A 27,017-nucleotide genomic window follows, 5' to 3' on the forward strand; every position below is an offset into this window, starting at 1 on the left:
ATATTCCCAAATCCAAATCATCATGCCATTGTAACGGTACTTTTGCGGCGTCACCAGTCGCATTTATCATTCCAACCAGACTCTCATATGCGCATTCATATCGATACAGTGATCATCCGATCGATCGACAAGAGCCCACAAAGGTAAGCTCCTCTTCATTTCGAAACGACATACAAGCTCCAAAAGAGTACGCCCCGAAACACCCAAGCAAGGTGGCTAAGCGAGTGACGAGACAGGACGATCGTCGGCCAACAGATAGCCCATGTGCCGATTGAGTGAAGAAAAGATATGAAAATCGTAAGAGTCCGAGGACAGCAAAGGAGAAGACATGGCAAGTATGGTGTTATGCCGCTTTGCAAAAAAATGCTCGCTAGCAGATGCGTAGTAGGTGAAGATCCGAATCATATACAGGAAGATAGTGCTGCTTTTCCTGGCAACACAGTAAATTCTAAGAGGAGATGAGAATCTAAACCCTCGGGCGAGGCGATTTTTATCTCTGAAGAGATGTTAACGGCGGACGCTGTTAGCAGGGGACGCATTTCTGCTTACTCTGCCACGTCGCTGGTTGCCTCCAGCCGCCTGTTGGTGCTGGGGTGGCATGTACATGCCGTAAGGAGGGTACATGCCGGGCATGCCCTGACCGGCAAGGTTGGCGGGCTGCATCATCGGTGATCCGTTGAAGCTGCCGGGGCCTGCAACAGGCGACGCGTTGCGATAGGCATCCATGCCCGGAACGGGGCCTTGGAAGCCGTTCATCTGAGGGTAGAACTGACCCTGTCGGGCCAGGAGCTGCTGGTACTGCATCTGCTGCTGGTTGTTCATGGCCTGCATGTTTGGCATGTACATGGGACCACCACCCATTGGGTATTGCTCGAAGCCATTGGAGTCCATGCTTGCTGTGCGCTGGAGTGCGACAGGGTCGAAGCCAGCTGCCGCTCCCTGATAGAATTGCCCAGGGTTTGGCGGTCCAGACGCAATGCTGTCCTTCGACGCTGGGCGGGTTGCGGAGTGCTCACGATGACCAGGTCCGCCACGAGTGGAAAGACCTACCTCATCCATGAGTCGCTTGTAGCCCTGTTGGGGCTGCGCCTTGATGCGAAGAAGAACGTTGCGAACGTTTGTTACTACATCCGCACGGATCTGCTCATCGAAGAATGGAGTGGTGAGTACCTTGAAGATCAAGGTGGCACCGCAGTTCTGGTCGGCCAAGATGCTTTCCAATACCTGGTCGTTGGGAGAAAAGAAGAGTGCCTGTAGGATAGTGTCACGAGCTTCTGGCTCGTTGCGCTGGTTGATGATCTTCAGGACGGTGAGGTATGCAACCTTGTGTGTGCAGAGGTGGACAATGTGCGGGACTAGGCGGGGAGCCAAGACTGTACGCCTCCTTGGGAAGGTGCAGGTATCGAGGAACCAGGTCAGGAGCAAGGCACCGTTCGCGTTGGTTGCGAGCTGCACGCTGTGAAGAGCGATTGCAGCAGCTACCATGCGCTGCTGGTCCTTGGTGGCATAGTGACTCTCCAAGCAAGCTCGCATGGCACGGGCACCAAATCGACCTTGGGCGAGATCCCAGAGTCTACCCAGCATGACCTCAAAGATGAAGTCGTTGAACTTCTGGTACTTGAGGCAGCCTTGCATAACGTAGTTACCGAATTGGTCGAGGAAGAGAGCCATAGCATAAGGTTGGACAGCATCCACGACCATCTTCTGCATAGTCTCCGACTTGGACACATCGATGATCTTCTGCGCAGCCCATGTTCCGTTCTTGTGCACACCAATCTTGGCTAGGTGGGGTGCGATCTCGCGAAGCATGGCTTCCTTGGTAGGCTCCTCGCAGAACTCGAACAGCTTCTGCACGACTGTGTTTCCAAGATAGTCAGAAGACAGCTCAGCAATTTCTGGGAGCATGGCCATGGCGATGTTCTCAATGTCCTCCTTGGAGCAGGATCCGTTGTCGATGCGCTTGCGGATCTCTCGTAGTCTAGGAGCGTCGTGAATGCGAGTGTGGCTCGGCTCTTCGACAGATGGGATCTCGTCGACGTAGTTGTTGAACTGGACAGCCTTCTCAACCTTGGTAGTGATCCTTGACTGCTCGTCGTCGGTGGCGCCCAGCTCCTTCACAATCTGGATGATGTCGGTGCGGATGTCGCTGAGCTCTGGGGTGGTCAAAGGCACATTCGCGGGAATGTTGGCCACCTTGGTAGCGGCGGCAGAGCCAGCTGTGCCCTCAGCCTGAGCCTTTGACAACGGGTCAGGACTCGGTGAAGGGAACAGACCATTGTGGCCAGGCGTAGCTGCTGCGCTTGGAATCTTAGCGTATCCAATGCGGACGGGGCCAGCACCAGGGAAGATCTCCTTTCCGTTCAAAGTTGACTTTGCCTGGACTGCACTCTCAAGATTCTCGTAGTTGACGAAACCGCAGTTCTTGTGTGTGAGGACGCGGGTAGACTCAATTCCACCGTACTGAGCGAAGATGACCTGGAGCGACGAAACGGTGGTCGAAGATGGAATGTTGCCAAGCCACAGCGAGCGAGTGGGTCCTTCCAGAGTGCCATCGTCGCCGAGGTTTGAGCCAGGCAAGTGGAGCTTCTTGACAGCCTCGGTAAGATTGTACTCTGCATCCTCAGTCAAGTCACCAGTTCCCATGCCGTTGTCAAATCGGCCCATAGCGGGCAAGTAGGGCCGCATCATGCCCCGCGAAGGAGCATCTAGCACGCCGGCGGTGCGAGCACGTGGACGCGCGTTGGAGGCGAGGTTCGCAAAGGCCTGGACTTCGAGGTTGTGTTGACGAACAGCTTCGTGAATGAGAAGGGCATTGGCTTCGGCAGGAGTGATGGTGCCGCTGTATGCGCCATATTGATCCTCCTCCTCTTCGGCGTACTTCTCCTTGGCATTGACAGAGTAGGAACGGAAGCGGTTTGCACCACCGGAGTTCTGGTTGTTCGCGTTCCTCTGGCTCTCAAGGAGGAGCTCGATGTCGGACGGAGCCAGGGTTGCTCGTGCAGGCTGCGGGGTGTCGACTAGACCAAGGTAGTCCAGGGTCTTGACATCGGTGTCGGCGAGCGAATCGCGGGAGAAGGAAGACCTTGGCGAACCTTGTCCGTTTGACGGCACCGAGGCAATGCTCTGGAGTGTGCTGCTACGGTCACGCTGGTTGGACCAGCCGCCCGAGAAGATGGAGTTGCCGAACGGCGAGTTGGAGGGAGGGAGGTAGCCACCCGGTCGCTGAGGCATTGAGCCAGCACGCAGACGTGAGAGCAGTGCAGACTTGGCCGCAGCGTTTGTAGACCCAAGCGCGTTGAAGCTTGAGTTGTCGGTCGGTGTGCCTGGCCCAGGCTTGAAGGGGCTCGTCGAGGGCGTTGGTCGGGAGCTCTTGGGAAGCAGCGAGGAGCCAGACATGAGGCCGGGAGGGGCAGCGGAGGGGGAGAAGCGCGAGGGCAGGGTGCCAGCGCGGGCACGGCGGTTGGGAGCGGGTGCAGCTGACATGGTGTCTGGCACGGCGTTGTTGAAGTCGGGGAAGCTCAAGTTCTCGCTGTTGGGGGACTCGGGGATGGTCTCGCGCAGCGGCGTGGAATTCCCGCTGGTAGGAGGTCCCCACATTTGCGGAGTTAAGCCCTCCTGTGCCTGAATCTCGCGTGCACTGTCAGGGTGTTAGCACGAGTCGGAACTTGTTTCAGGGTGCGACATACCGTTTGGAAAATAGGCGGCCGCCATAGTCATGCGACGGGGACCCGTTCCCGAGCCTCGCGTTGCCGAGCGGGTTCGGGGCATTGCCAGCGAAGCGCAGAGAGCCGCTGTTGGGCGGCTCGACAGGCGACGTGTTGCCCGTCGAGGAGCCCGAGTGCGGCGGCTGGGGCAGCTGGGGGATGTAGTTGAGGTTGATGTGGTGTTCGGGGCGGTTGGTGGTGGGAGCCATTATGGATTACAGACCCTGCGGTGACCGTGGTAGTCTAATAGGGAAGAATAGTCGTCGTGACTCGGTTACCAAAGCCAGGGTAAGGGATCGAAGGAGGGTTGGTGCCGGCCAAAGGAATGTGAGGCGAGGGATTATTGCCAGCAAGACCGGGCTCAGCACAGCGCAGCCTGGTGTACAGTGAAGACGACGACACGGGTTGGATCCAGTCCGGGGGCGGTGGTGCAGCTCGACGGCTTTGGAGGCCGCGAAGGAGTGACGGAGACTGGGCGGGTGTCGATTATGGTACGGGTGCTGTACAGCAGCAGGCGGGCGGAATAGACAGATCACCGGAGTGCCTGGAGAACAGAAGTAATAGGATTAAGCGGACGAGGGCCGATTACGCATGCGAGCTCGTGCGGAGGCGGATACAGCTAGTTGTCGCGGCGGGAGCAAGAGAGCGATGAGCGATGGAGCGATGCTTGCGAGGGAATGAATGGTGAGGTTCGCTTGATAGAAATGGGGAGCCACCAGGAACACGAGGGAACTAGCTCAATTGGGCGGGCTGCCAGAACAAGCACGTTACAGGTTACGGCACGATCTGCGCGGTCGGCTACGGTTGTAGGTGGGCTGTTAAGTGCAACGGCGAGTGAGGTTGCGATGGCACGGCTGCGGTGCTTTGCTTTTGTACAATTCAGGGGCACACAAAGGGCGCCCGGGTGGCTCCAGGGCTGCGTCCTGCAATTGTGTCCTTAGTGGGTGGCCGCGGGACAGAGCAGCGCATGCCCGCCAGCGTCTGAAACACAGAGGCGCGTCGAGAAAGTCCGTTACTCCAGAATCTGACGTGGACACTGTGTGCCTCTGCCCGGCCATGCGACGTGATTGGCCTGCTGCTGCTAAACATGGATGGAGGTGCGTTGGGGTCCTGCATGCATACCAACGGCCTATTAGACTTTCTGAGCCCGATGCGTACGCCATTACTGAGTCTCTGCTATCATCTAGCATACAATGTGGCACGCAATCAAGACAACAGACTACGACCCTGCAATGCCTCGACGCAGCATCCACACAGTCGAAACAACCCTTCGAGAAAACATATATGTCAGACCACGGCGGATATGCCTTGTGCTGCACGTCCTGAAGTAGACAGGCTGACAGGCCACGCAGACCCAAAGAGCTTTAGTGAGGCGTTGACAGCCGATGGTGCGGTACCTTGGAACGACGTTTATCTATCTGATTCTATCATAGGCGCACTAAGTTTCAGATGCAGACGGGCCGCGCCAAGCCTTTTCTGCTGACTTGGCGACTTTCCATGGCCCGTCGCGTCATGCTGGCGCGTGCTCTCGATTCCGCAATTCACGACATGCTGCCATCACGCCGCTTGAAACAATCCGCATAATACCGCACTTCAGACGGATCCGCCGCCCTGCAGTCCATGCTGCCAACCGTTCACCCCACAGCTGGAGCGCATAATCCGTGTCGCTGTCGCATGGAATCCTTCTGGAAAGCCTGGCCCAAACCTTGATCGCTGCCGTCCGACTCGCTTTGCCTCAGGCTCCAGTTGCCTCGTCTGCACCTTCCCCGCCGCCCTCGCGCCTGCCGCCGGACTCCTAATTCACCATGTCCGAAGAGCTACCCCAGGCAGCCATGGAGGATGCCCCGCCGTCACATCACGATGACGAGTCGGAGGCATCCGAGGATGAGAGCGAAGAGGAAGCGCCCGCAGAGCTCATGGTCACGTCCAGGGCCAAGCGATCCAATGCCGGCAATCGCATGTCCATCCTGCTCGCCAAATCGGCCGAGGAGGAGGAATGGGGCGAGGAGTGGGAGGAGGCTCCGAACGAGGAGGAGTTTCAAGGCGGTGATGTCAATGAGCAGGAGGACTACAACATGGATTCGTCTTCGTCAGAAGAGGGCGATGACGATGCCGACGAGGACGAGGCGGGCGAGAAGGAGCTGCGCAAGGCCGAGCGACAAGAGCGTAATAAGAAGCACAAAGCCACGACGAATCCCTTCACTGCACGAGTCGCCGCCCAAGCACGCAAGAAGGTCAAGCTCGACGTCCCCCGCACACAGTCGCCCACGCTTGCGCCTCCGCGACCCAAGAAGAAGTCCGAAAGGGCATCATGGCTACCCACCGAAGAGGATGGCCCGGTCCGAATGTCGATGCGCAAACAGACAGTCGCAAACAAGGATGCCACGCTGGCAAAGTTGAAAGAGAAGGACCGGAGGCGCGATGACACCCTGGCTATGATGAAGGCTGCAGAGGCGCGGAAGATGAAGTCCAAGGAGAAGCCTTTGACGCAGGCCGAGAGGCTTGCTGAGGCTGCTCGGAATGAGCGCATCAACAAGAAAACCCTGCACAGATGGGAAGAGGCAGAGGAAGCCAGGGCAGCAGAGAGGCAGGCCAAGATTGATGCCCTGAAGAACCGGCAGATCGATGGACCATTCTACCGATACTACAGCGGGCCGGGCATCTGGGTCGATGATAAGCTCAAGTACACAGGCAAGGACGCACCGAGTCTGGAGCAGCTGGAAGAGAAGCTCAACAAAGAGGTCACAGTTGCGGAGACGGCAACTCAGCCAGAGTCTACACAGCTCCCAGTACAATCCCCAGATAACCATGCAGATAATTCACAGCCTTCTTTTCCGTCTCTGGATCAGTTCAGTAGCTCAACACACATATCATCAATACCCGCAACCATGCCCCCACAACAAGATAACTCACAACAACAACCCTGGACAGCAGCAGCATCTCAAGGCGGCGATGTGTTCATGGGCTCATTCGGCATGCAACATCCGAGCACTGTAATGTTCGCACCACCCAGCCAAGACTCGTTTCTTTATGGCATCGATCAGTACGCCCAAGACCAGCAATCCCAGCCCATGCATGGCAACGAACTACCTCCGTTCCCCTTTACAGAAGCCTCTTCCTTCCAGAATCAACAGCATCAACCTTCAGACGCACAAACAGCCCTCTTCAACCAACTCCACCCCTCTCTACCCCAGCAAAACGGCGACTCCGCGATCGGCCCCCAAGCCCTCCTCGCACAGTTCCAAAAACCCGCCTTACCCCCTCAGCCACCGCGACGCAAGGTCATACGTCGAGCTCTCCGCAACCTCCTCATCCTCTCCAATTTCCCCAACCTAGAAGCCCCACCAACATCCTCCTCGCGAGCCAGAACAGCAGCCTCGCTCCTCAAAGAAAAGGACAAGTCAGCTTTAGTACAACTCTACACAGCACTCTTCAACTGGACCCCAGCCGAGGCCGCAAACTACATCCAACAAACCCTCATCGCGCCGCCAAAACCACCCCGGAAGAACGCCGCGCCCAAAGCCGAGCCGGAGATTGTCCTCAAACCAGGACAAAAGCTCTGTCCTATCACCAACACCATTGCCCGATACCGCGACCCAGAAACGGGTATCGCATACCGCGACGCTCGCGCTTTCGGCGTGTTGAGAGGTGTAGTCGGAGGCGGTTTCGTCTGGAGCGGCGATCTGGGATGTTATGTGGGAGGCAGAGCCAAACCACTGGAGAGTATGGGTGGAAAAGGCTTTTTGGGTATGCCGCCGGCGAAGAACGTGCCGAGAAGGTTTTGGGAGATGAGTAGTCCGAGTAGGAAGGTTGTCGCGCAGCCGCCGCCGCCGCCTACACCTACGCCGGCTGCGAAGGTGCAGACGCCTGTGCAGGAACAGTTGAAGGGTGAGGAAGGGGAAAAGGGTGGAGAAAATGAGGCGGCTGCGGAGAACATTACTCTTGCTACGCCGAGTGGGGGTGAGAAAGAGATGCCTAAGCCTGTTGAGGCGGGGACTGCTGCTGTAGAGTGAATGTTGGGGCAGTGAATACTGTGCTCCTGTGTAACAAAATATATGATGATTAGACAACATCAATACTATTAATCCACTTTCCTCTTCTGGAGGAATGTTTCAAAATGTGGCGTTGGACATGACTGTATGTGTTTTAATCTCTTCTAGCAAAGTGAAAGTGAAGGTGAAGATCGATTTCTCCCCGATCGCCATATCGCAACATGGCAGTTATACAATAACCGCCATTACTGCGCTTCCACACGCGTGTCTCATACTCGCGTTACTTTGACCTACGCGCCATGCCTTCGACCGCACAGTAAGAGCAGTACGTCTCGCGCTTTGCAACGCCGCCCGCGGGCCTCCGATACCAACGCGACATTAGAACGCGCTGACACTCGGACTCACCACTACGCTTTCTTCCTCGACGCTGCTATCGTACACGTTCGCCTATACTGTTCTTCCATACGAAGACTACACACTGGCGTCACACTCACTCACCCACTCACGCACTCAGCAACCTATGCGCCCATACCCCAACACCATCCACGCACTCACGCTCCGTCACACAATGTACTACGTCCACGCCATAATCCTCACCCTCGTCCTCATAACCTTCTTCTGCTGTCTCTTCGGCTACTACCTCATGAAGAGCTGTCGGCGGGCTATCGATCTGGAAGTTCACGAATTGGGGTATAGTAGGGATGCTGAGGCTGGGATAAGAGGAGGAGGGGGAGGTGGTAAGAGTGCGGGGGGGAAGAGTAAGAGTAGGAGTAGGAGTGGAGGTGGGGAGATAAGGGCGGGGGAGAGTGCGGGAGGGAAGAGCAAGAGTGGAGGCGCGGGAAGTAAGAAGGGGGATGGAAATGGAACTGCTGGAGGAAGTAAAGCCAAGAGTGCCAGTGCAAAAAGCGGAGGAGCAGCGAAGAGCAATGGCGGTGGAAATGGAGGTGCTCCCGCATGGGACGACACCGGAGCAGGTGGAGGAGGAGCAGCAGCAGGAGGAGGATGGGACACCGGAGGAGGTGGAGGAACAGCAGGATGGGATATGGGAGGTGGCAACGACGTCAAGGGTAATTGGTAGAGTCAATCTGGGCGATATCAGGTATGTCAACAACCATTATCCTATCCCAATACCAATCTCAGACGCTGACAGCAAACACAGATACCAGTACCACGACTTACGGATCCCCCAAAGACACAACGCCTACCATACGTCCAACCCGCTCGCTCCCCATATCTCTCCTCATGCAGCAAATCACACTCACACGAGCGCCTACAGTGTCACACACGTTTGTCCCTCCCGTACACATTGCATATACCACACCCCGGTTTACAACAGCCAAGGTTTTGGCCCCCATTTGCAGCTAGACAACCTCCCAAGCGCTGCGTGACAGACCATGTCTAAGAACGAGCTTACAGAGCTAAAGAAGTGTTGCGGAGTGTGCGGCTATTGTGTTGGCAGTGCGTGTTTTGAGGTTTGGATAGCGGTGTTGCACGGCATGTCGGAAGTTTGCTGCATCGTTAGTCCTCGACAAACGTACTATGAGCTAGTCTGTACGACTGTATTTGGGATGATGGTAAAATGTAAAGTCGTGCCTACATCCTCTTTGCTCCGATTTTGCAGTTTTATTTCCGTGCTTGACTTCTTTTAGGGTTGCGCTCTTCTCACTTACAGCTTTAACGAGAGTACATGCCATATAGTCAGAATCATGGCGACGACCAACCTCATAATCGCCCTCGTCTTCGCCGGTATCTTCGGCACAGCACTCGTCTACCTTGGTCTCTGGTACGTCCATTGCTACATCCACCAGCGCTGTTACGAACTTGAGCACTGGTTCCATTTCCTGTTTCCAAATCGAACGCGGCCGCCGCCTGTTATCTATGTTGAGAAAGTGGAGCAGCGGGAGTCGGAAAGGTACCGAGAGCCGTCGAAACACCGGTCAAGGTCTGCAAAGAGGGAGAGGGAGAGAGGAAGGAGTGAGAGATCGCAGACGAGGAAGTATTATGAGGGGAGAGATGTGGAGAGTCAGAGAGTGGGGTATGGGAATAGCAATGGGAATTGGGCGGGACAAAGAGATGGAGAGAGAGCTAGGCCAGTGATGCAGATTGGTGGGCCACAACAACAGCAACCGTACGGACAGTCATATTATCCTCCGGGTGACTGGCAAGATGAATGCCCCGGCGTTAATTTTGTGTGCCACCATCCGGGTATAACGCAACGAATGCCAGTGTCATGGCAGAACCAAGTGGCGGCTCAGATGCCATCTTTTGCTATGCCGACAGGAGTGCCGCAACAGCCGTTCCAGCAGACGACCGCTACGATGCCGGAGCCGATCCAGTATCCGCCTCAGTACCAGCCTCGAGATCGGTATCCACATCGACAGCCCTACGCAGAGACGATGAGTACGGATGTGCCGAAGACCAACCATCACAGAACTCCTCCAGTGAAGCCAAAATCCCCGGCTAAACGCCCTCGTCGGCATGAGAAAGTCGACTTCATCCACATTTGCGATGAATACCCGCCTATCGTGCTGGAAGCGCTCAAAGAAGCAGCGCCTAAGAAAGCAGCGCCTCCATCGTCGTCATCGTCGTCGTCATGCTCTAGCGACCCGTCCGGCGCCACGCAAGAAGTCCCAAGAGAGTCAATACCGCGAGCAACGCCTGGTTTCGCAGATACGTTGCCGTTCGAGTACCCACCGCATCCGTACTCAGCAACGAGAGCGTGGAATACGCCTCGATCGTATCCTCGGCAATGGATGCGCGACACAACGGGGGCGGATGGACTAGACAATCAAGCCAGGTACGCCCCTTTCACGCCGATGAGCGGGTATAGAGCGAGGCCATGGGGTTTGCACACGAACAGGACGCGTCCCGCACCGAGTAATGCTACCCTGATCCCGCTGCTCGTTTGTAGATTGGAGTCTCGTTTATTCCACGGAGTGTATGCTGACAATTATTGTAATAGGCTCTAGCGTACCTCGGTCTCGGACGTACGAGCGGTGGAGACAGCGGACGACGAGCCCGAGGAACCAGGGACGAAGGCAGGACGAGCCGCGAGAAGAAAGATATGAACCGAAAGAGACCAATACGAAGCTAAACGACGACACAAGTCCGAGGAACGAAAGGGAACGGGTCGTTGCTAGTGCCCGAGACGAAGAATCGAAACTCGGCGGATGGAATGATCGACCGTCCGCGCAGAAACCACCTCAGGAACGTTCGCCAACAACGCAAGACGTGCCCCGCTACTCCCCCATGCCGGTGCCGGTAGTTGAGGAACCATGTACTCCATCATCGGAGGGGCAGCTGAACGCACCAAAGATACCGTCGGCTTCCGGCAGTGTTGGTCGTCCGAAGGCTAGTACTGGGTCTGCGCCACTGTCTCCTATTTCGCAATTACGAAGTCCACTCAGCTCGCCTAGGTCAGCCGTGTCGAGTCTGGACAAAGGTGAGTAGTGGTGGGATGGGACTGGGGATAGTGTTGCGAGCGTGGAGGATCAAAGCCAGGGTTGCTGCATCGCTAGCGTGGCAGATGCTCTTCTGCATGAGGGGACGACCAATAGTTGGATCAGATATCATCACGTACGTCGTAAGACACGGGCATCAAGCGATGTGACGAGTATGCTGTGTAAGCTTTAGCAATCACGGTAGTATGGATTGTGAGGCATAACGCGTCTGCGCAACGGCATGCGCCAGTTGTTTGAGGGCTGTGGAGTAGTGTAAGGCAGTGCAAATGTATACACGCGTTCGTATATCGATACGCTGCCAGGTACGCGCCTGCTACAAGCGTCGTACGACGGAAAGCTCCGCGCGATTCCGGGAGATGGATCTTCGCTTGTGGCATCGACGTCCAAATGACCGAAGACCAAGAGGCCGAGCATCTGGCCAAGCCACCCATGTGCAGATTCTGATGACGGTACTAATCACCGAGAGAAGGCCCAGCCGCCAGGACTGGCTAAGGTTTGTTGATGATGTTGATGATGATGCAGCAGTCTCGGTTCCCGAGGAGGGTTGCCAGTGAGAGGGTTCGCGACATGCTCTGCTCTGGGGGCGTGGTGCGACTGTGATGTGGGCAGTTCGCAGCGCGGAGGGTTAGCCTCTGGTCCGATCAGCTCAGGTCGGGCGCTCGAAACGGCTATCCAGGACTGAGTCGTGATTAGAGTTGGTGCTGGCGGCTGGAAAAGGCAAGCTCCACTCCAGGGCTGTCGTCAGGGAGCTGGACCCTGTGCGATGGGTGACCCCAACCAAACAGTCGCGAGTCCGTGTGAATTGCGCGTCCCCAAGAAGCGGAACCTCGCTGCGTTGTGCCAACTGCTGTCACTCACTACTTCCCGCCGCTTCCCATTCCGATATACAAACACTCACTCCCGCTGTGGTTGTAGTCAACGCTACAAAACGCCTCCACTGCAGCCCTGCGCCCGATCATCGCTTGATGGCGCCCGCGGACCTGAGTTAACTAGGCCCCTTTCGACCCCCAAGACTCTCCGATGCTTAAACCCTCCCGCCGGCCCATACACGAGTATGAGCTGGTTCCGCGCGAATCCCTCGATGTTGATGGCGAGGAAGCTGTTGTCGGTCAAGATGAAGAGGCTTCAAATACACGGCGCTCCTGGCTCAACCGGCTGAGCAGTCGCTTTAATGCAGTCAACAAGCTGTCGGATCGCGCCGTATACGCCCACTACGTCACCCCGCGCCGCCGAAAGCGCTCCATTCTACGGATCCTGTACTGGACGTTATTCTCCGTACCGTACCTCTTGATCGTCCTAGTGCTGGTTGCCGGCATCTTCTTCCCGAGTTACACAGTCAGGCCTCCACACTACGACGAGCTACGCAAGCGAGCCACGGACACTGGGCGCGCGAACCCCTACAACGAGAAGGTCTTCATAGCCGCCTCGCTCGCCGAAAAGAAGGGCGACTTGACGTCTGGCGCATGGGGCAGAGAAGTGCTGCAGCTGGTGGAATTGCTGGGACCAGAGAATGTGCATCTGAGCATATATGAGGACAATCCAGATTTGGTGACGAAGCAGTCGTTGGATTCGTTCCGCGACCAGGTCAAATGTGAGACGCTTCGCCTCGTGCCGCCGTGCAAAGATCGCTAACAACCCCCAGGCAACTCGACCATTGTATCCGAAGATCTCGACCTCGCTTCCCTCCCCCATATTACGCTACCCAATGGCGAGAAACGCCTCAAGCGCATTGCATTCCTTGCAGAAGTGCGCAACCGAGCCCTCGCCCCGATCGACCAGCCTGGGGTTAGATTCGACAAGGTCCTGTACCTGAACGATGTCAACTTCGATCCCGTGGAAGCTGCGCAGCTCCTCTTCGCGACCAACATCGACTCGACTGGACGGGCAGACTACGCTGCAGCATGCGCTGTCGACCACATCATGCCCTTCAAGTTCTACGACCGCTTCGCGACGCGCGATTTCGACGGCATGATCACCGGGCTGCCCTTCTTCCCGTGGTTCACCAGCGCAGGGACAGGGACGAGCAGGAGTGATGTGCTCGCAGGGAAAGATGCGGTACGGGTACGGAGTTGCTGGGGCGGCATGGTGGCTTTTGACGCCAAATGGTTCCAGTCAGAGACCGGAGTCCAGCCCGAACCCGCCAACCCGCAGAATGGGACGCCTAACCACAGCATCTTCCCGCTCCGCTTCCGTCATGACAACGAAACTTTCTGGGAGGCTTCCGAGTGCTGTTTGATCCACGCGGATCTACAGTATCGGATGTCTGGAAGAGGCCGACCTGCGGAATCTAGGATATACATGAACCCATTCGTTCGAGTAGCGTACGACGAGAAGACGCTGAGCTGGCTCTCTTTCATTCGTCGCCCGGAACGCCTCTACGCTCCGATTCACGACATTCTCAACTACTTCGTGGGCTTCCCTGATAAGAAAGCCCGGTTCGCTGAGGAGCCAGGGCAACTCGTAACGGACAAGGTCTGGATCTACGACCACCCAGCTGCGGCTTTTGCACAAAATGCGACAGAAGCCGATCGTGCAGGCCACTACGTTGAGCAGGAACGGAGAGCAGAGCCTGGCGGTTATTGCTCATCGCCTAATCTCCTTGTTATCAACGAGAAGCCCGAACACGGCCCTGGTTCGTGGAGCAAGATCCAAATTCCGAGGCCTCCCCAGTCTTGATCGCTCGAGACACGACCATCGACGACGACTTCTTTCTCACGGCCTTCATTTAGTACTTCAAAATTTTCCTTTGTTATGCATAGCGGGATGGATGGGAAACACGGCGTTGGCAGCTCACCGAGCTTTCTAGAATTTTACCTTTACGGTCACCAACATGCTTCGGATAGGGAGCAACGTCCTTGGCCGCACAGCGCGCGCTGGTCAAGGATGCTTAGGAGTACTTTGGGTCTAACACTTTAATACGTGTTCATCGACAAGGTGGAGGCTTGTTCTCTTCTCTCATCTAGTCGTAATTTCAAAGTCACAGTCACAGTAGCCTCATGATTGTCAGCCACACAATATCAGATGTCATACTTCACGTGTCTGATCTCATACACCGCCTCCTTGTTGGGCACTAGTGTCTCTGCCTCTCATGCACTCTTCATCTTATATCCAGGACCCTCTTCTGGTCCTTTGGAGGTCCTTCTGAGACCCTCAAATTGTACTCTCGAGTACTGACACTCCCTCTATACGTCCATTTGTAGCTGTCATCCAACGTGAGGCGAAACGCGACACCCCGGCCTCGTTCGCTCCAGCCAATGACCGCGCGCGAGTATCACACGATCGCCAAGCCGCTAAACCCGATTTTTCCTTGACTGTCCTCGACGCGCTAGGAGGCCAACACGGTGCGAAGAAGACGCCTCATCTGACCAGGACCCTCTTGTACATACAAACTTCATCATCTCTTATCCGCCTGCCGCCCGCTCTCTAGAACAATCTGATCGCCTTTGCATTTCCGCGTACTATCCCCTACCCGTGAAAGCGACAAGGAGCTTGGCATAACGACGTCATTTTCCCAAAGTGTGTACCTGCAGGCAGGCACCATGGTTCTCGATAACGATACGCGTGGGTGGATCATGACTGCGGTCAGCGGCATAGGTATGATTGACGATTGCGCGCGGGAAGCTGCATGGATTTCACGGGGAGCACATGAGCTAACGCGTAAACAGCATGTACATTTGGAGGTGAGATTTATTCCCGCGGTTGATCCCATCGACCGGGATTCTTCGAGAACTTCATCCAGGGGAGATGCTAAAGATGGCTAGCTTCGATAATATGCGTCGACCTCATTGTGCGATATATTCCTGGCAAGAGGAACTTTAGGATTGAAGAGAGTAACGCGTTCTTGTCGACGGGACTGAGTCTTTCTTTTGGTGTTATGGTGAGTGGAGCTCGTGAGCACTGTTTGGGTTCGACTGACGCGACTTCAAGATATTCTCATCACTATACAGCATGCTTCCTTCCGCGAAGAACTATCTGAAAAAGGGAGGCATGTCACCTAGGAACGCGATACTGACTTTGATCGGGTGCTTCCTTGTTGGTGCTCTTGGCATCTCAGTCCTTTCCGGAATACTGCACCAGTACATTCCGCACTCAGTTGTCGACTGCGAAAGCAAACACGATGACGAAGAACAGGGGAAATTCCAAGAAGAGGAATCGCACTCTCACCAACCAATGCAGGAGCAGCCGCTCAGTCTTCCGCACGCCCACGCACATGACGAGCATACTTCGTACGGAACAAGTAGCGTGAACTCGAAAGCCGCCCTACCTCAGAGACCATCGCTTCACAAGACGCTGTCATCCAAAGTCTCGCAACTAATTGTCGGTGCCGAGAAGGCATGTGACGACACTGACAACGGGCAATGTTATGGTGATCTGTGTGAAGTACGGCCGTCACGCTTGCAGTCACGGAAGTCTCTAGGCAGTTTGAGTGTTACAAGACCATCTGGGATGAGCAGAAGCCAAACTTCGCAGGGACCGCATGATCGGCGAACAGCGTTGGAGGATGTGAACGAAACAACACCTCTGGTACCTACAAAGTCCGGACCAGCCACCATGGAAAGCTCTTTTGCAAGTTTACCGTCTACCAATGGCCACGCAGCACACGAGATCCAACCCCTCCAAAAACACAGCCGCTCATCCTCGACTACCTCATCGCACACTGACCACCACCACCATCACGGCCACAGCCACGACGAACACGACCAGGAGGCCCAACAACACCACCACCACGTCCCAACAAACGCCTTCCTCTCCCTCGGCCTCCAAACAAGCACAGCAATCGCCCTGCACAAAATTCCCGAAGGCTTCATCACCTACGCCACCAACCACGCCAACCCCACCCTCGGCTTCTCCATCTTCCTCGCCCTCTTCATCCACAACATCACCGAAGGCTTCGCTCTCGCCCTCCCCCTCTACCTTGCCATCGGCTCTCGCTGGAAAGCCATGCTCATCTCTGCCGTCCTGGGTGGTGTCAGTCAGCCCCTTGGCGCTGGTGTCGCAGCCCTGTGGTTCAAGATCCAAGGTAGGGGTCGGGAGCACGGCGCTGATGAGGGCATGGATACCATCTATGGATGCATGTTTGCTGTTACGGCGGGTATTATGGCGATGGTGAGCTTGCAGTTGCTTGGGGAGAGTCTGGATTTGACGAATTCGAGACGCTTGTGCTTTGTTAGTGCGTTTGCGGGGATGGGGATACTGGGGTTGAGTAGTGCGCTTACGGCGTGAGCATATGTTATGTTTCGTACTAGGCAAATATGGTGGCGGTGATACTGGATAGATTTAAAGCATATTGCGCATATTGCATTGAGATGGTTTGGGATACATATACACAACTTTCTATACTACATCATCTACTCGTACACTCCCCTTCCAGCCCCTTCACCTTCACCCCCTCCCTCCCTCTAGATCTCTAAAACTCCCTCAAAGCATCCAAAACGTCCTTCTGCCTCTGCGTCCCCATCTTCTCAAACCCATCTACACTCATCACAAACGTACCCCTCCCGCCCGTCAGCGCCCTCAACTGATTCAAATACCCCACCATCTCCTTCAGCGGCACCCTAGCTACAATCTGTCTCTGGCTATCGCTCAAGCCGCTGCCCATATCACCCGTCCCCGACGCAAAGGGGTCGGGAGGCGTGTAAATAAGGTGCGGGTCGATGCGGGGAAGGGCGTCGTCGGAAGATGACGAGGAAGACGAGGCAGACGTGTCGGATCCATCAAGCGATAAGATTTGTCCACCGCGTGAGGAGGTAATGTCTTGAACTACGGCCCCCATACTCCCCTCATTAACAAAAATCGTCACATTCATAACCGGTTCCATAAGCGTAGCCGGCTGCGCCTCACTCGCCACCCTCAACCCCGCTCCTACAGCCGCGCGCGCCGCCATCGATATCGCCGTCGGCGTAGTCTCGGGGAAGAGATGCGCACTCGCATCCAATGTGAGGCTGACGCGTGTGTTTGCGACGGGGAACCCGTTGAAAGGGCCGCGGGCGAGGGCCGCGGATGTACCCGCTTGAAGGGCGTGCAGGATACCGGGGAGGGAGAGGTGAGCGGGGATGTGCTGTTTATGAGACGAAGAGTCGAGAGATGAGAGCGGGGGGTGGTGGATGTGCAGGTGGTTGTTGTCTGGGAGGGGGTATATGGTTTCGAATGGGTTTGAGAGGGCGTGTCGTTCGTCGATTTGGTTTTGGACGGGGGAAAGCGGGATTATGTTGCTGTCTTCTACGCTTTCAACAGAAGCAGTTATAGCTGCTTTCGTCTGTTTTCCCGCAACGAGTTTATCTAGTGTATATGTGTACGGCTCCGTTGGCGTCATCGTGGTAATTGTCTCCCTGTATCCGATTTCTATCTTTCCGATGCGTGCTTTGGCTTTGAAATCGTTGAGTAATCTGTCTCGTGCGATTTCTAAATGTAAATCGCCCATGCCGGCTAGATGAGTCTGTCCAGATTCTTCGTCGATGGAAAGGTGCAGGCTGGGGTCTTCGCGGAGGAGGATGGCAAGACTTTCTTGGACGTGTTTCTGTTCGCTGAGACTATTCGGTTCGATGCTGGTGAAGAAGACGGGGGGAGGGACGGCGATGGGGCGCAGTTGGAGTGTGTGAAGACCTCCTGGGGGTGTGCCTTTCATTTGGAGGCCGCGGTAGACGATCAACGTGTCTCCGGTTCTTGCGTGCTTGAGACCGGTTATCACGCCGATTTGGCCGGCGGAGATGCTGTCTACTTCGACGGCGTCATTGGCGTACATTTTGAGCAGGCGGGGTGCGCGCTCCGCGAGGGAGAGGTTGGTGTTGTAGAGGGTGGCGCCGCGGTCGATGGAGCCGGAGTAGACGCGGACGTAGACGAGGACGCCGCGTTTGGCGTCGTTGACGACTTTGAAGGCGAGGGCGCAGGCGCTGAGGTTTTTGACTTCTGCGATGGCTAGTTCGCCGTTGTTTTGGTGCTGTTTTTTGGATGGCTTGGTGGTTTTTGTTGGTGCTGCCGCTGCTGCACTTAGAAGAGTTGATAGTGTGCTGCTTTGGTTGGAAATGCTGATCTCAGGATCTGGTCGTTCGAGTGGTGAAGGGAGTAGATCAACGACCGAGTCAAGGAGGGGCTGAACGCCGATGTTGCGGAAAGAGGCGCCGGTGAAGACTGGGATGACTTTCTGCGGTGCCTGCAGTACTACTCGGCGTAATGACTGCATGATCTGTAGTCCAGAAATAGCAAGGTGGTCTTCATCGTGTTCCAAGAAGTGCTCAACCATGACGTCGTCATGCTCGCTCAAGATTTCAACGAGGGCTATCCTCGCCTTTTTGATCTCTTCTGCAAACTTCTCGTCGGTTTTACTCAGATCTTGCAGCCCAAAAGCTTGAATGTCTCTGCCATCGCCACCGGCTTGCCAGAGCATACCGCGTAAGTTGATAGCATCACCAACTCCAACGAAATCGCCGTTGCCATTCTTCCACCACGGGATTTGACAGACGGCTGGCCATCCGTGCAGTCTAACGCCTATCTCTTTGACAGTTCGTGAGAATGCGGCGCCTACGCGGTCTAGCTTGTTGACAAAAATGATCCTCGGGATATGGTAATGTCCAGCTTGCGTCCATACCTTCTCCGTTTGGGCTTCAACACCGGCGACTCCATCGAGGATACATACAGCTCCATCTAGTACACGAAGCGAGCGCAGCACTTCAAAAGTAAAGTCTGCGTGACCGGGCGTGTCGATGAGATTGATGTTGTGGGAAGTTGAAGATCTCAGAACATTGTCGAATGAGGCTGGTAGCTGTGGTGGCGGTGGCGGAGTCTGGGTACTTGGTGGTAGGGGAGGCCAGTGGAATGTGATGGCTGCGGACTGGATGGTGATGCCGCGTGCTCGCTCAGCGGGGAGAAAGTCGGTTACTGTCGAGCCTTCGTCGACGTCTGTAAGCTGTTAGATACAATCTATATGTGGCTCTTGAAATCGATGTATGATCGACACAAATGGTAATGGCTAAGCTTGAATGAGGGAGGAGCACTTGGTCAGAATTCCAAAACGTCTAGAAAAGGAATCAATATAGAGACAGATAAGGGATAGTGCATGTCTGTCGACTAAAAGCAATTGAAAACGAAAAGAAAGGATGGCGTTAAAAGTGTTACAACGGGTACGTACTTCCTATTCGCCTTGTCACTCCGCTGTAGTAGAGCATACGCTCAGTCGTCGTTGTCTTTCCCTGCTTAACTATCAGATCGAGTTCGACTAACAACAGACGACACTTACCGCATCGATATGAGCGATGATGCCAATGTTGCGAGTGGCCTTGGAAAGCAGATCATGGTGTGGTTGCGTCGACAGCAAGCGCCGTGGAGTCTTCACATGGTGTCGCAAGACTCGACGGGTAGACGTAACCCATCCGACCCTCATGCCCAGTACTGCTCAGTGCGATAGATGGGCGAATTGACAGCGTCTGACTGTTTGACAGTCGCACGTGATGTGAAGGATGTCGACGTTCGCGCCTTGCCTAGCTCGGCTAATTCCAGGGCAGGTCAGGGCATTCGAGCGACATCATCGCATCACTCGACAGCTTGGTGCAGCTGTCCAGAGCTCCAATTCCCCACCACACACCATGGACTACAGCGCCCACGACCCGGACCACCCCGGCGGCCGCGACCCATGGGCATCGTCGCCCCAGGCCAACCGAACGTCGTTTGGCCAGCCGCCGACCAACGACATCCCCTCATCCCCGCTGCCTCCGCAGGCTTCCCCGTACCATGAAGGTGGTGAGCAGTACGGCTACATGGGCGACCAAGATGCGCAAAGCCGGCCCGGCACGGCGCCAGAGAACGGCGACCATCTGCAGCAACCACAGATGCCGGGCCAAGATGCGCCGCGGTCACCCAATGCGCAGCAGGGCCAGCAGCAGCCGCAGCGATATCACGGGAACAGGCCGCAGCGCCAACAGCAACACTACAAGCTCCAGGCCAAGGTCACGGGACTCGAGCGGAATAGCAAGAAGGACCCGATACTGCGATTCGATGTTTACGTACGTCTCCACAACATCGACACGACCGGGCTAGAGGCGCGCGACATAGCGGACATTGAGGCGTGGTGCAAGGTAGACATGTGCTTCTCCGGCCTCTCAGTCGGACTGCATAGCTACACCAATCCTGCCCATACCGCGCACGCCTGGCCCCCATTTCCAACTCCTACTGACGTGTCTCCAGACGAACCTCCCCAAGTTCCGCACCACCCAATTCCGCGATGTCCGACGCCTGCACTCCGAGTTTGTCAAGCTGGGCGAGCATCTCATCTCAGCATGCCCCGAAGCTATTGTGCCTGCAGTACCGCCAGCGACTACTTCGGCAGGCGCAGGCACCGACGAAGACGAGGCACGCCTGAAGACTTCGCTACAACGGTGGCTGAACATTGTATGCAGCAATGACATCCTGATACGCGACGAAGAGATGGTCTTCTTCGTGGAGAGCGACTTTGGGTACAGCCCTGTGGTGCGGAGGAAGCAACCTGCGACTGGCGTGCGCCGCAAGATGATCAAGCAGTTTGCGCCGCCGCCAGACGACACGCCGGAACTTGCTGCGGCACGACCAGTCGTCAAGGCTTTCTACCTAGGCACAATGGAGGCGGAGCAGAAGCTAGAGAAGGTCGTGAAGCACAGGAGAAGTAGGCGCTTCCTAGGCAGACCTTTCAGTCCATGGCTAACATAATCTAGATCTGGGCGTCGCAGAGTCCGATCTCGGTGCCAAGTTCGCAGCGCTACATGTCCAAGAAACACACGTCGGTCTCTCACACGCATACAAGAAGCTCGGGAAGGTCATCCAGGCCACGGGCGACTTCCACGCAGCACAGGGTACTGCCGAAGCTACAACTCTCGGCGACCCTCTCCAATACCACAGTAGCGACGCCTTTATTGCGAAAGAAACCCTCACGAATCGACACATCCTCCTCCGCGAGCTCCTACAAGCACAGTCCGCGACAAAGTCCAAGCTGTCCGCAGCCGATAGGCTCAAGGCCAGCTCGAGCGTTAAGCGGGACAAGGTCGACGAAGCTATCGCAGCCCTAGACGAAGCGAGAAGCCACGAACAATACCTCACAACGAAAGCCCAGCGCGTCACAGCCAACCTCCTACAAGAGCAACGCAAATGGTTCAACAGGACCACACAAGACATGAGGCAAGCGATCCGCGAATACGTCGTGCGAGAAATCGAAGCAGAGCGCCGTACACTTGCGACACTAGAATCGGTACGACCAGACATCCGCGCTATCGACGGTAGTGGTGGCCTTTCCCGGCTGGGTCGCGAAGCACATCCCACTCAGCGCCGTACTCCCATGGCCAGTTCACAAGGTCCCAAGGGCGATGCATGGTCTGGCGTACCCCGGCGCCCAGGTGACGGCCTTAATCGTAGCATGAGCGGCAGTATCGTGGCGCCTTTACCCGAGGCCGATGAAAATGAGGAAGAGTCTGTGAATGGGAGGAAACGTGCGACTAGCAAGGCAGGCAGCCAGAAGGGGATTGAAGAGGATGATGATCGCATTGACGCGAAGAATGCGGCGAGCAGACTGGCTACGACGACGTTCTAGGGACATGCTCGTCTGTGGTAGCCTGAAGGCACGAAAAGCAACGGCAGAACGTCGCTCAACACTTGTATTGCAGCCTATACATGCCTACCTCTAATCACTTGTCAGTTTCGAATGCTATACACTATCGCGTCTGCGACACGACGGCAGAGGTCGTACTTTCCGCAGAAGATGCTTTAAGCTGGCGTCGAATTAGCGGTAGTAAACGATCATTTTTTCATCTCCATGAACGCGATCAACTTTTCTACGTGTCAGGCTCTCGCATGTCCAACCTGTCCAATGACTAGACAACTTCCTCCGTATCCGCTAGATACGCATCAGGTTGGCACTACATTCACTCTTGATTAATTCCCAGCATGCAGTACCGGGACCTGCCTCGGCTTTTGACATCCACCTACGGCAGTGAGGGATCCCACAGTCCAGATTGGCGGAAGTGGCGACTACGCACACACTACCCAGTGGCATCAGTTGACCTGGGTAGTAATTTATACAGCGTGGCGTCGTATATTGCAAAGTATGGGGCTGCATATTGCGTCTTCAGCATCTGGACGCACGGCGGCAGGCTTTCGCGCTGACGCTATTCTAGGCTTGACTAGCCGCGCCGCCTGAACACTCTTCGAGAACTGTGCCACCATTCTGATCGGTCCTTCATCGTGATGTGATAGTGACTCCCGCGTGCCTCCTGCGGGCCTGGCCGCGCTGTCAGCCTCGATCGAACGGCGATTCGTTGTAGCGCTTCGATATTCCACGTGCTGCGACTGCAACAAACAACATATCAGACCACCAAAGTTGAAGGAGTCGGTACCCCGCATAACACGGCAAACCTATGTCTGGAAGCGAGACAGGGGTTCAGGTTCCCCAACATTGCCCAGTCCGGTATACACGAAGGACGCCATGGTTGCTCGAGTTTAAGTGCAAGCTTTCTTATCGTCTCACGACGACGTATATCGCTGTGCCACCAGGGCGCAGAGATCTCGAGCAACGGCTAAGTTTCACTGGGAGAGACCTTGGTGAAGATCACGAAGGGAAATCCTTCATGACGAACAATGAACCTCGGTGGTATTGATGCAGAGACTGGAATTAATCCGCAGGATCATGTGAAGTAGTCGTAGTAAAGATCAGCCAGCTCATCCGACACCAGGCAGCAGGTACACTCTTGAGGAAAAAACACCGAATGGACCACGACTCCGCAGAACCCAAGAGTGCCAATATCCAGCCGGCTGGATGGGAGCAGGGTGAGCAGCCACCATCTGACCGTAAGCGAGACGTCAACCGCCAACAGCTCCGTGCGGCCCTGCGTTCCGGGTAAAGTGTTGTGCAACTTCAACCTGATCACGCATCATGTGGTTCTTACGGGGCTTTCGCATCTGCGAATAGGAAGAACATAAAGTACGAATTACCGGAAATACTTGTCCTCGATTGGCTTCCCTGGAACCACCAACCCTATTACTCCACACAGTCTATGGACGCCATGGACCGGGATGTCAGAAGGCGAACGTCCAGTTCGGTCAGGCCTCGAAGGAGTGATCATACCCGCAGCCACTGGCGATGTCTAGAGCCTCGGACGCAGCCATGGCAAGCACTCATAATCTAGCGGAGCCCACGTCCCCTGCAGACGCTTTTGGCTGTCTCATCTCCCTACATTGACGATCTGCTTGTTCAGTCTTGCGATCGCGCGTACTCTCACTCCAAACAACGTTCACGCTCCGCTTTCATCACCCCGGATCGACACACATCCCGGCATCGCCATCCCCACGCGCCCGCACCCCACATTGGGCACAGCCGACGGTCGCAAATCCAACGCAGCCATGCCGAAGGTCTTCAGATATCTGAAAACGGCCCTTGCGCCAAACATCGGAAACGCACAACCACGGGAGTCTGTCGATAACAGTAATGCGTCGCGCAAGGCATCTTTCACATCTTCGGCCGACGATGCATGGCTGCCAGACTTTGATCCGCTTACCATTTCGGCCTTTGAGCTTTCTGAACTCATGAATGCACAAGCCCTCACAAGTGTGCAGATTGTGCGGTTGTATTTGAAAGAAATTGAACAGCACAACAGAAGAGGAAGACAATTACGTGCATTGATTTCGGTTGCGCCAAAGCATGAAGTGATCAAGATGGCTAGGAAGCTGGACGATGAGCGGGCAAGAGGCAAGATAAGAGGCCCACTACATGGTATCCCGATAGTGTTGAAAGACAACATTATGACCGATGAGAAGCTAGGCATGGACACCACAGTTGGTATGTGGTTAGGTAACTTTGATCGAGACCAGTGACTTACTGCTGTGCAGGATCGTACGCTTTCGTAGGATGCATACCCAAGAAAAGCGCAACAATTGTCGAACGATTGGTCAAACGCGGCATGATCATCATCGGAAAATCGAATCTGACTGAGTTTTGCGGTCTCAAGAACCCTTCTATGCCTCCAGGATGGTCAGCAGTCGGTGGACAATGTCAGTCACCTTACGTCTCAAGACACATCGCGAAAAGAAAGCTACACTGGGAGCTTTCCGCACCGGGAGGATCATCAACTGGATCCGCAGTCGCAGTAGCCTCAGGTTTCAGCACCCTTGCGATCGGAACAGACACCATCGGATCGTTAATCACGCCCGCAAACCGAGCCGCGCTCTACGCTCTGAAACCCACAGCTGGGCAGATCCCAATGGACGGCATCTTCAACCTGAGCAAGACATTCGACGCCGTCGGAGGCATGGTAAGCACATGCGGATGCGTCAGCTCGTACTCCACGCACTGACAGTACCATAGGCCAAATCAGCAAAAGACCTCGTAGCGCTAATGGACGCCATGATGGTTCCCACCAACCGCGAAGAACACGCAAGCAGTCCACACAGATCGTTCAAGATCAAGCCGGATTTCGGGACGCTCCGCATCGGTATCTGCGAGCCGAGTATTTGGAAGGCGTGGCGTAAAAGCGGGCGGATCAATGCTGACGCCGAGCGATTCATGGTGAGTTAGCGCTTACTTCTGCGTACATATGGAAGTATAGAACGCACGTTTTGGTGCAGGGGTTGGTGTTGTTGTTGTGTTGGGTTATGCAGTGCTGACATGGTGCAGACGCAGAAATACGATATGATTGTTCAGAGCATGATCGAGATGGGCGTTGATGTCGTGTATCCGGTGGAGTTGCCGAACCAATCGAGTTTGACGATTGATGGCAAGAATTGCTTTGAGCCTGTTGTTTGTTAGTATCTTCCTCTATTGCGCTGGGTGTATACTGATACTGATACGACGCAGACTCCGAGTTCAAAGATTGTCTAGCAGAGTTCATCCGCGACTTCAAAGTCACAAAGATGCACTCGCTGGCCGAAATCATCAACTTTAACCTCGACCATCCCGAACTCTGCCTGCCACCCAGTACGTGCCCTCCAACCCACCAAACTCCCCCCTCTTACTAACACCCCCCAGCCTGCCCCGACCAAAACGACCTAATGGCCGCCCTGCAATCCACAACCAAACGCGAAGAAGTAAACGCCGCACGCCAACACCTCCAAACCGCCGGCGGACCCGAAGGCCTCGACTACCTCTTCACAACCCTCTCCCTCGACCTCATCGTCGCCCCCGGCGACGCCCCCCTCTCCGCCCTCGCAGCCGCAGCCGGCTACCCCACCGCCGCCTGCCCCCTCTCCGCGCTCAAACTAAACGGCCAACCCTTCGGCATAACCCTCGCCTCGCGCCCCCACACCGAACACACCCTCCTCCACTTCCTGACCGCCTACGAAAACATCTTTCCGCCGCGCGCACTACCCATGCCGTTGAGTTCGGTGCCGCTGCAGGATCCGCATCCGGAGCCGTTGCCGGATCAGCCTATTGTGGATTTGATTCTGCATGAGTGGGATACGAGAAGGTTTAGCTGTAGCGCGGATGCGTTGGCGGATTGGCTTAATGCGAGGTGGCGGAAGAGTGGGTATGAGTTGAGTGCGGAGACGGTTTGTGAGGTATTGCGGAGTAATGGGAGGATTGCGTTTAGGGGGCTGGGGGATGATGCTGAGGGCGCGTTTTCGAGGTGAGGGGATTGTACATGATTATGGTTATGGTCACGATTATGAGTGTGTTTTGGTGTAAGGTTTTTGGTGTAAGGTTCGGTTATGTAACTTAGCGCGGCGTCCGGTGGATTGGGCTTCGTGGTTTTGTTGGTACCTGGGTAGGGTTTAGTTGGGGTGTTGGGATGTTGGGTTTTAGCAAGGGATCTCCACAACCAGTCGCTTCTTTGTGAGTCAGAGCAAAATCTTCACGCTACGTACCACAGCTTGCATTAACCCTCACACCAAAAATTTATGAGATTTGATAGTTGTAGTGCCCTGCACTGCGAGCCGACTAGTAATTTGGTTGCGGTTATATTGCATCAGATTTAGAAGTCTTCCATCAACCAATCAACCACAAAAGCTGCTTGGCGCAGCGGAAGCGCGCCGGGCTCATAACCCGGAGGACCTCGGATCGAAACCGAGAGCAGCTAGATTGATTCTTTCTTTTTTGCTAATTTTTTGCACATGCTATAGTTTCACCAGCGTAGTTGTCAATCACACCCTGTCATTCACGCGATCTTCCTTTTGTCGACATTCTTTTTGCATCAATTCCACGCGCAGAAATTAAGATGCTGTCTAGATGTTATGCATTCTGTGATAAGATTTATCCAGGGACAGAAGGCTCCAGGTCATTAATTGCTGGCTCTAATTCGGCGTAAACCGCGATTCTGACGCATCCTACAAGCCATAGGAATACAACTCGACCTCGGGATTGTTCGAAATCTCCACAGCAGGTGTCAGTCCTGACATCTGTGTACATCTGTGCTTGTTCATTGATACGTATTCACAATATAGGTTCTTGTGACTAATAATCTTGCAGTGTTCCAAGCGGCATAGGCATCAACGATAACCACCACAATGAACCGTCTACTTAAGCCAACACCAGCGCGCGACAGAGCCTGTTCCACTTCTTTTGTCACATGATAATTGCATTACACTTGCGCTAGTCTTGGTCAAAGGTACGCTCAGTCTTCTACATTTGTTGTTCTTCACACCCGGACGCCTACACCTTACCACAGCAATCATTTCCAGCCAAGTAAACTGTCATGTCGGCGGCCAACAACATACGTGTTCATGTCCGTAATGCAAACACTATTCACGGCGTTATTCATCACGATCTCCTTGCTCGTCATTGTCTCCTCGACGATGCCCGTCACGCTATCGGACCAGACTACACCACCGCGCCCAATCTAGGTTTACTTTCTCGGCTTCCGGTCGAGTTGCAACAGCAAATTGTCTTGCACATGGATGTTGCTACTGTATTGACG

General features: G+C 55.1%; 7 protein-coding genes and 1 non-coding gene across 8 annotated transcripts; 6 read left to right on the forward strand and 2 right to left on the reverse strand.

Annotated features, from left to right (window-relative positions):
• Positions 1–507: 507 nt before the first annotated feature.
• On the reverse strand, positions 508–3,913 carry J4E88_002463 (uncharacterized protein; the record flags this gene model as incomplete). The annotated part of the gene is made up of 2 exons (XM_049396125.1): positions 508–3,637; positions 3,687–3,913. 2 exons carry the CDS (start codon positions 3,911–3,913, stop codon positions 508–510), a joined length of 3,357 nt encoding a protein of 1,118 aa, XP_049258529.1.
• Positions 3,914–5,509: 1,596 nt separating this feature from the next.
• Positions 5,510–7,717, forward strand: J4E88_002464 (uncharacterized protein; the record flags this gene model as incomplete). The annotated part of the gene is made up of 1 exon (XM_049396126.1): positions 5,510–7,717. One exon carries the CDS (start codon positions 5,510–5,512, stop codon positions 7,715–7,717), a length of 2,208 nt encoding a protein of 735 aa, XP_049258530.1.
• A 4,460-nt stretch (positions 7,718–12,177) lies between these two features.
• J4E88_002465 (uncharacterized protein) lies at positions 12,178–13,833 on the forward strand (the record flags this gene model as incomplete). Its single annotated transcript, XM_049396127.1, has 2 exons — positions 12,178–12,748; positions 12,800–13,833. The coding sequence occupies 2 exons, from the start codon at positions 12,178–12,180 to the stop codon at positions 13,831–13,833; spliced, it is 1,605 nt and encodes a 534-aa protein (XP_049258531.1).
• Positions 13,834–15,708: 1,875 nt separating this feature from the next.
• Positions 15,709–16,380, forward strand: J4E88_002466 (uncharacterized protein; the record flags this gene model as incomplete). The annotated part of the gene is made up of 1 exon (XM_049396128.1): positions 15,709–16,380. One exon carries the CDS (start codon positions 15,709–15,711, stop codon positions 16,378–16,380), a length of 672 nt encoding a protein of 223 aa, XP_049258532.1.
• A 184-nt stretch (positions 16,381–16,564) lies between these two features.
• J4E88_002467 (uncharacterized protein) lies at positions 16,565–19,534 on the reverse strand (the record flags this gene model as incomplete). Its single annotated transcript, XM_049396129.1, has 3 exons — positions 16,565–19,053; positions 19,283–19,343; positions 19,391–19,534. 3 exons carry the CDS (start codon positions 19,532–19,534, stop codon positions 16,565–16,567), a joined length of 2,694 nt encoding a protein of 897 aa, XP_049258533.1.
• Positions 19,535–19,736: 202 nt separating this feature from the next.
• On the forward strand, positions 19,737–21,706 carry J4E88_002468 (uncharacterized protein; the record flags this gene model as incomplete). Its single annotated transcript, XM_049396130.1, has 3 exons — positions 19,737–20,153; positions 20,335–20,788; positions 20,838–21,706. The coding sequence occupies 3 exons, from the start codon at positions 19,737–19,739 to the stop codon at positions 21,704–21,706; spliced, it is 1,740 nt and encodes a 579-aa protein (XP_049258534.1).
• A 1,805-nt stretch (positions 21,707–23,511) lies between these two features.
• On the forward strand, positions 23,512–25,734 carry J4E88_002469 (uncharacterized protein; the record flags this gene model as incomplete). Its single annotated transcript, XM_049396131.1, has 6 exons — positions 23,512–23,947; positions 23,998–24,419; positions 24,473–24,673; positions 24,782–24,908; positions 24,962–25,081; positions 25,133–25,734. 6 exons carry the CDS (start codon positions 23,512–23,514, stop codon positions 25,732–25,734), a joined length of 1,908 nt encoding a protein of 635 aa, XP_049258535.1.
• Positions 25,735–26,108: 374 nt separating this feature from the next.
• J4E88_002470 lies at positions 26,109–26,180 on the forward strand. The gene has a single exon. It is a non-coding gene; the product is annotated as a tRNA-Met (tRNA).
• Positions 26,181–27,017: the final 837 nt, after the last annotated feature.

This window comes from Alternaria novae-zelandiae (assembly GCF_023758075.1).
Source record: "Alternaria novae-zelandiae strain BMP 2774 chromosome Unknown scaffold_3, whole genome shotgun sequence".
In the NCBI taxonomy this organism is placed as follows: Eukaryota; Fungi; Ascomycota; class Dothideomycetes; order Pleosporales; family Pleosporaceae; genus Alternaria; species Alternaria novae-zelandiae.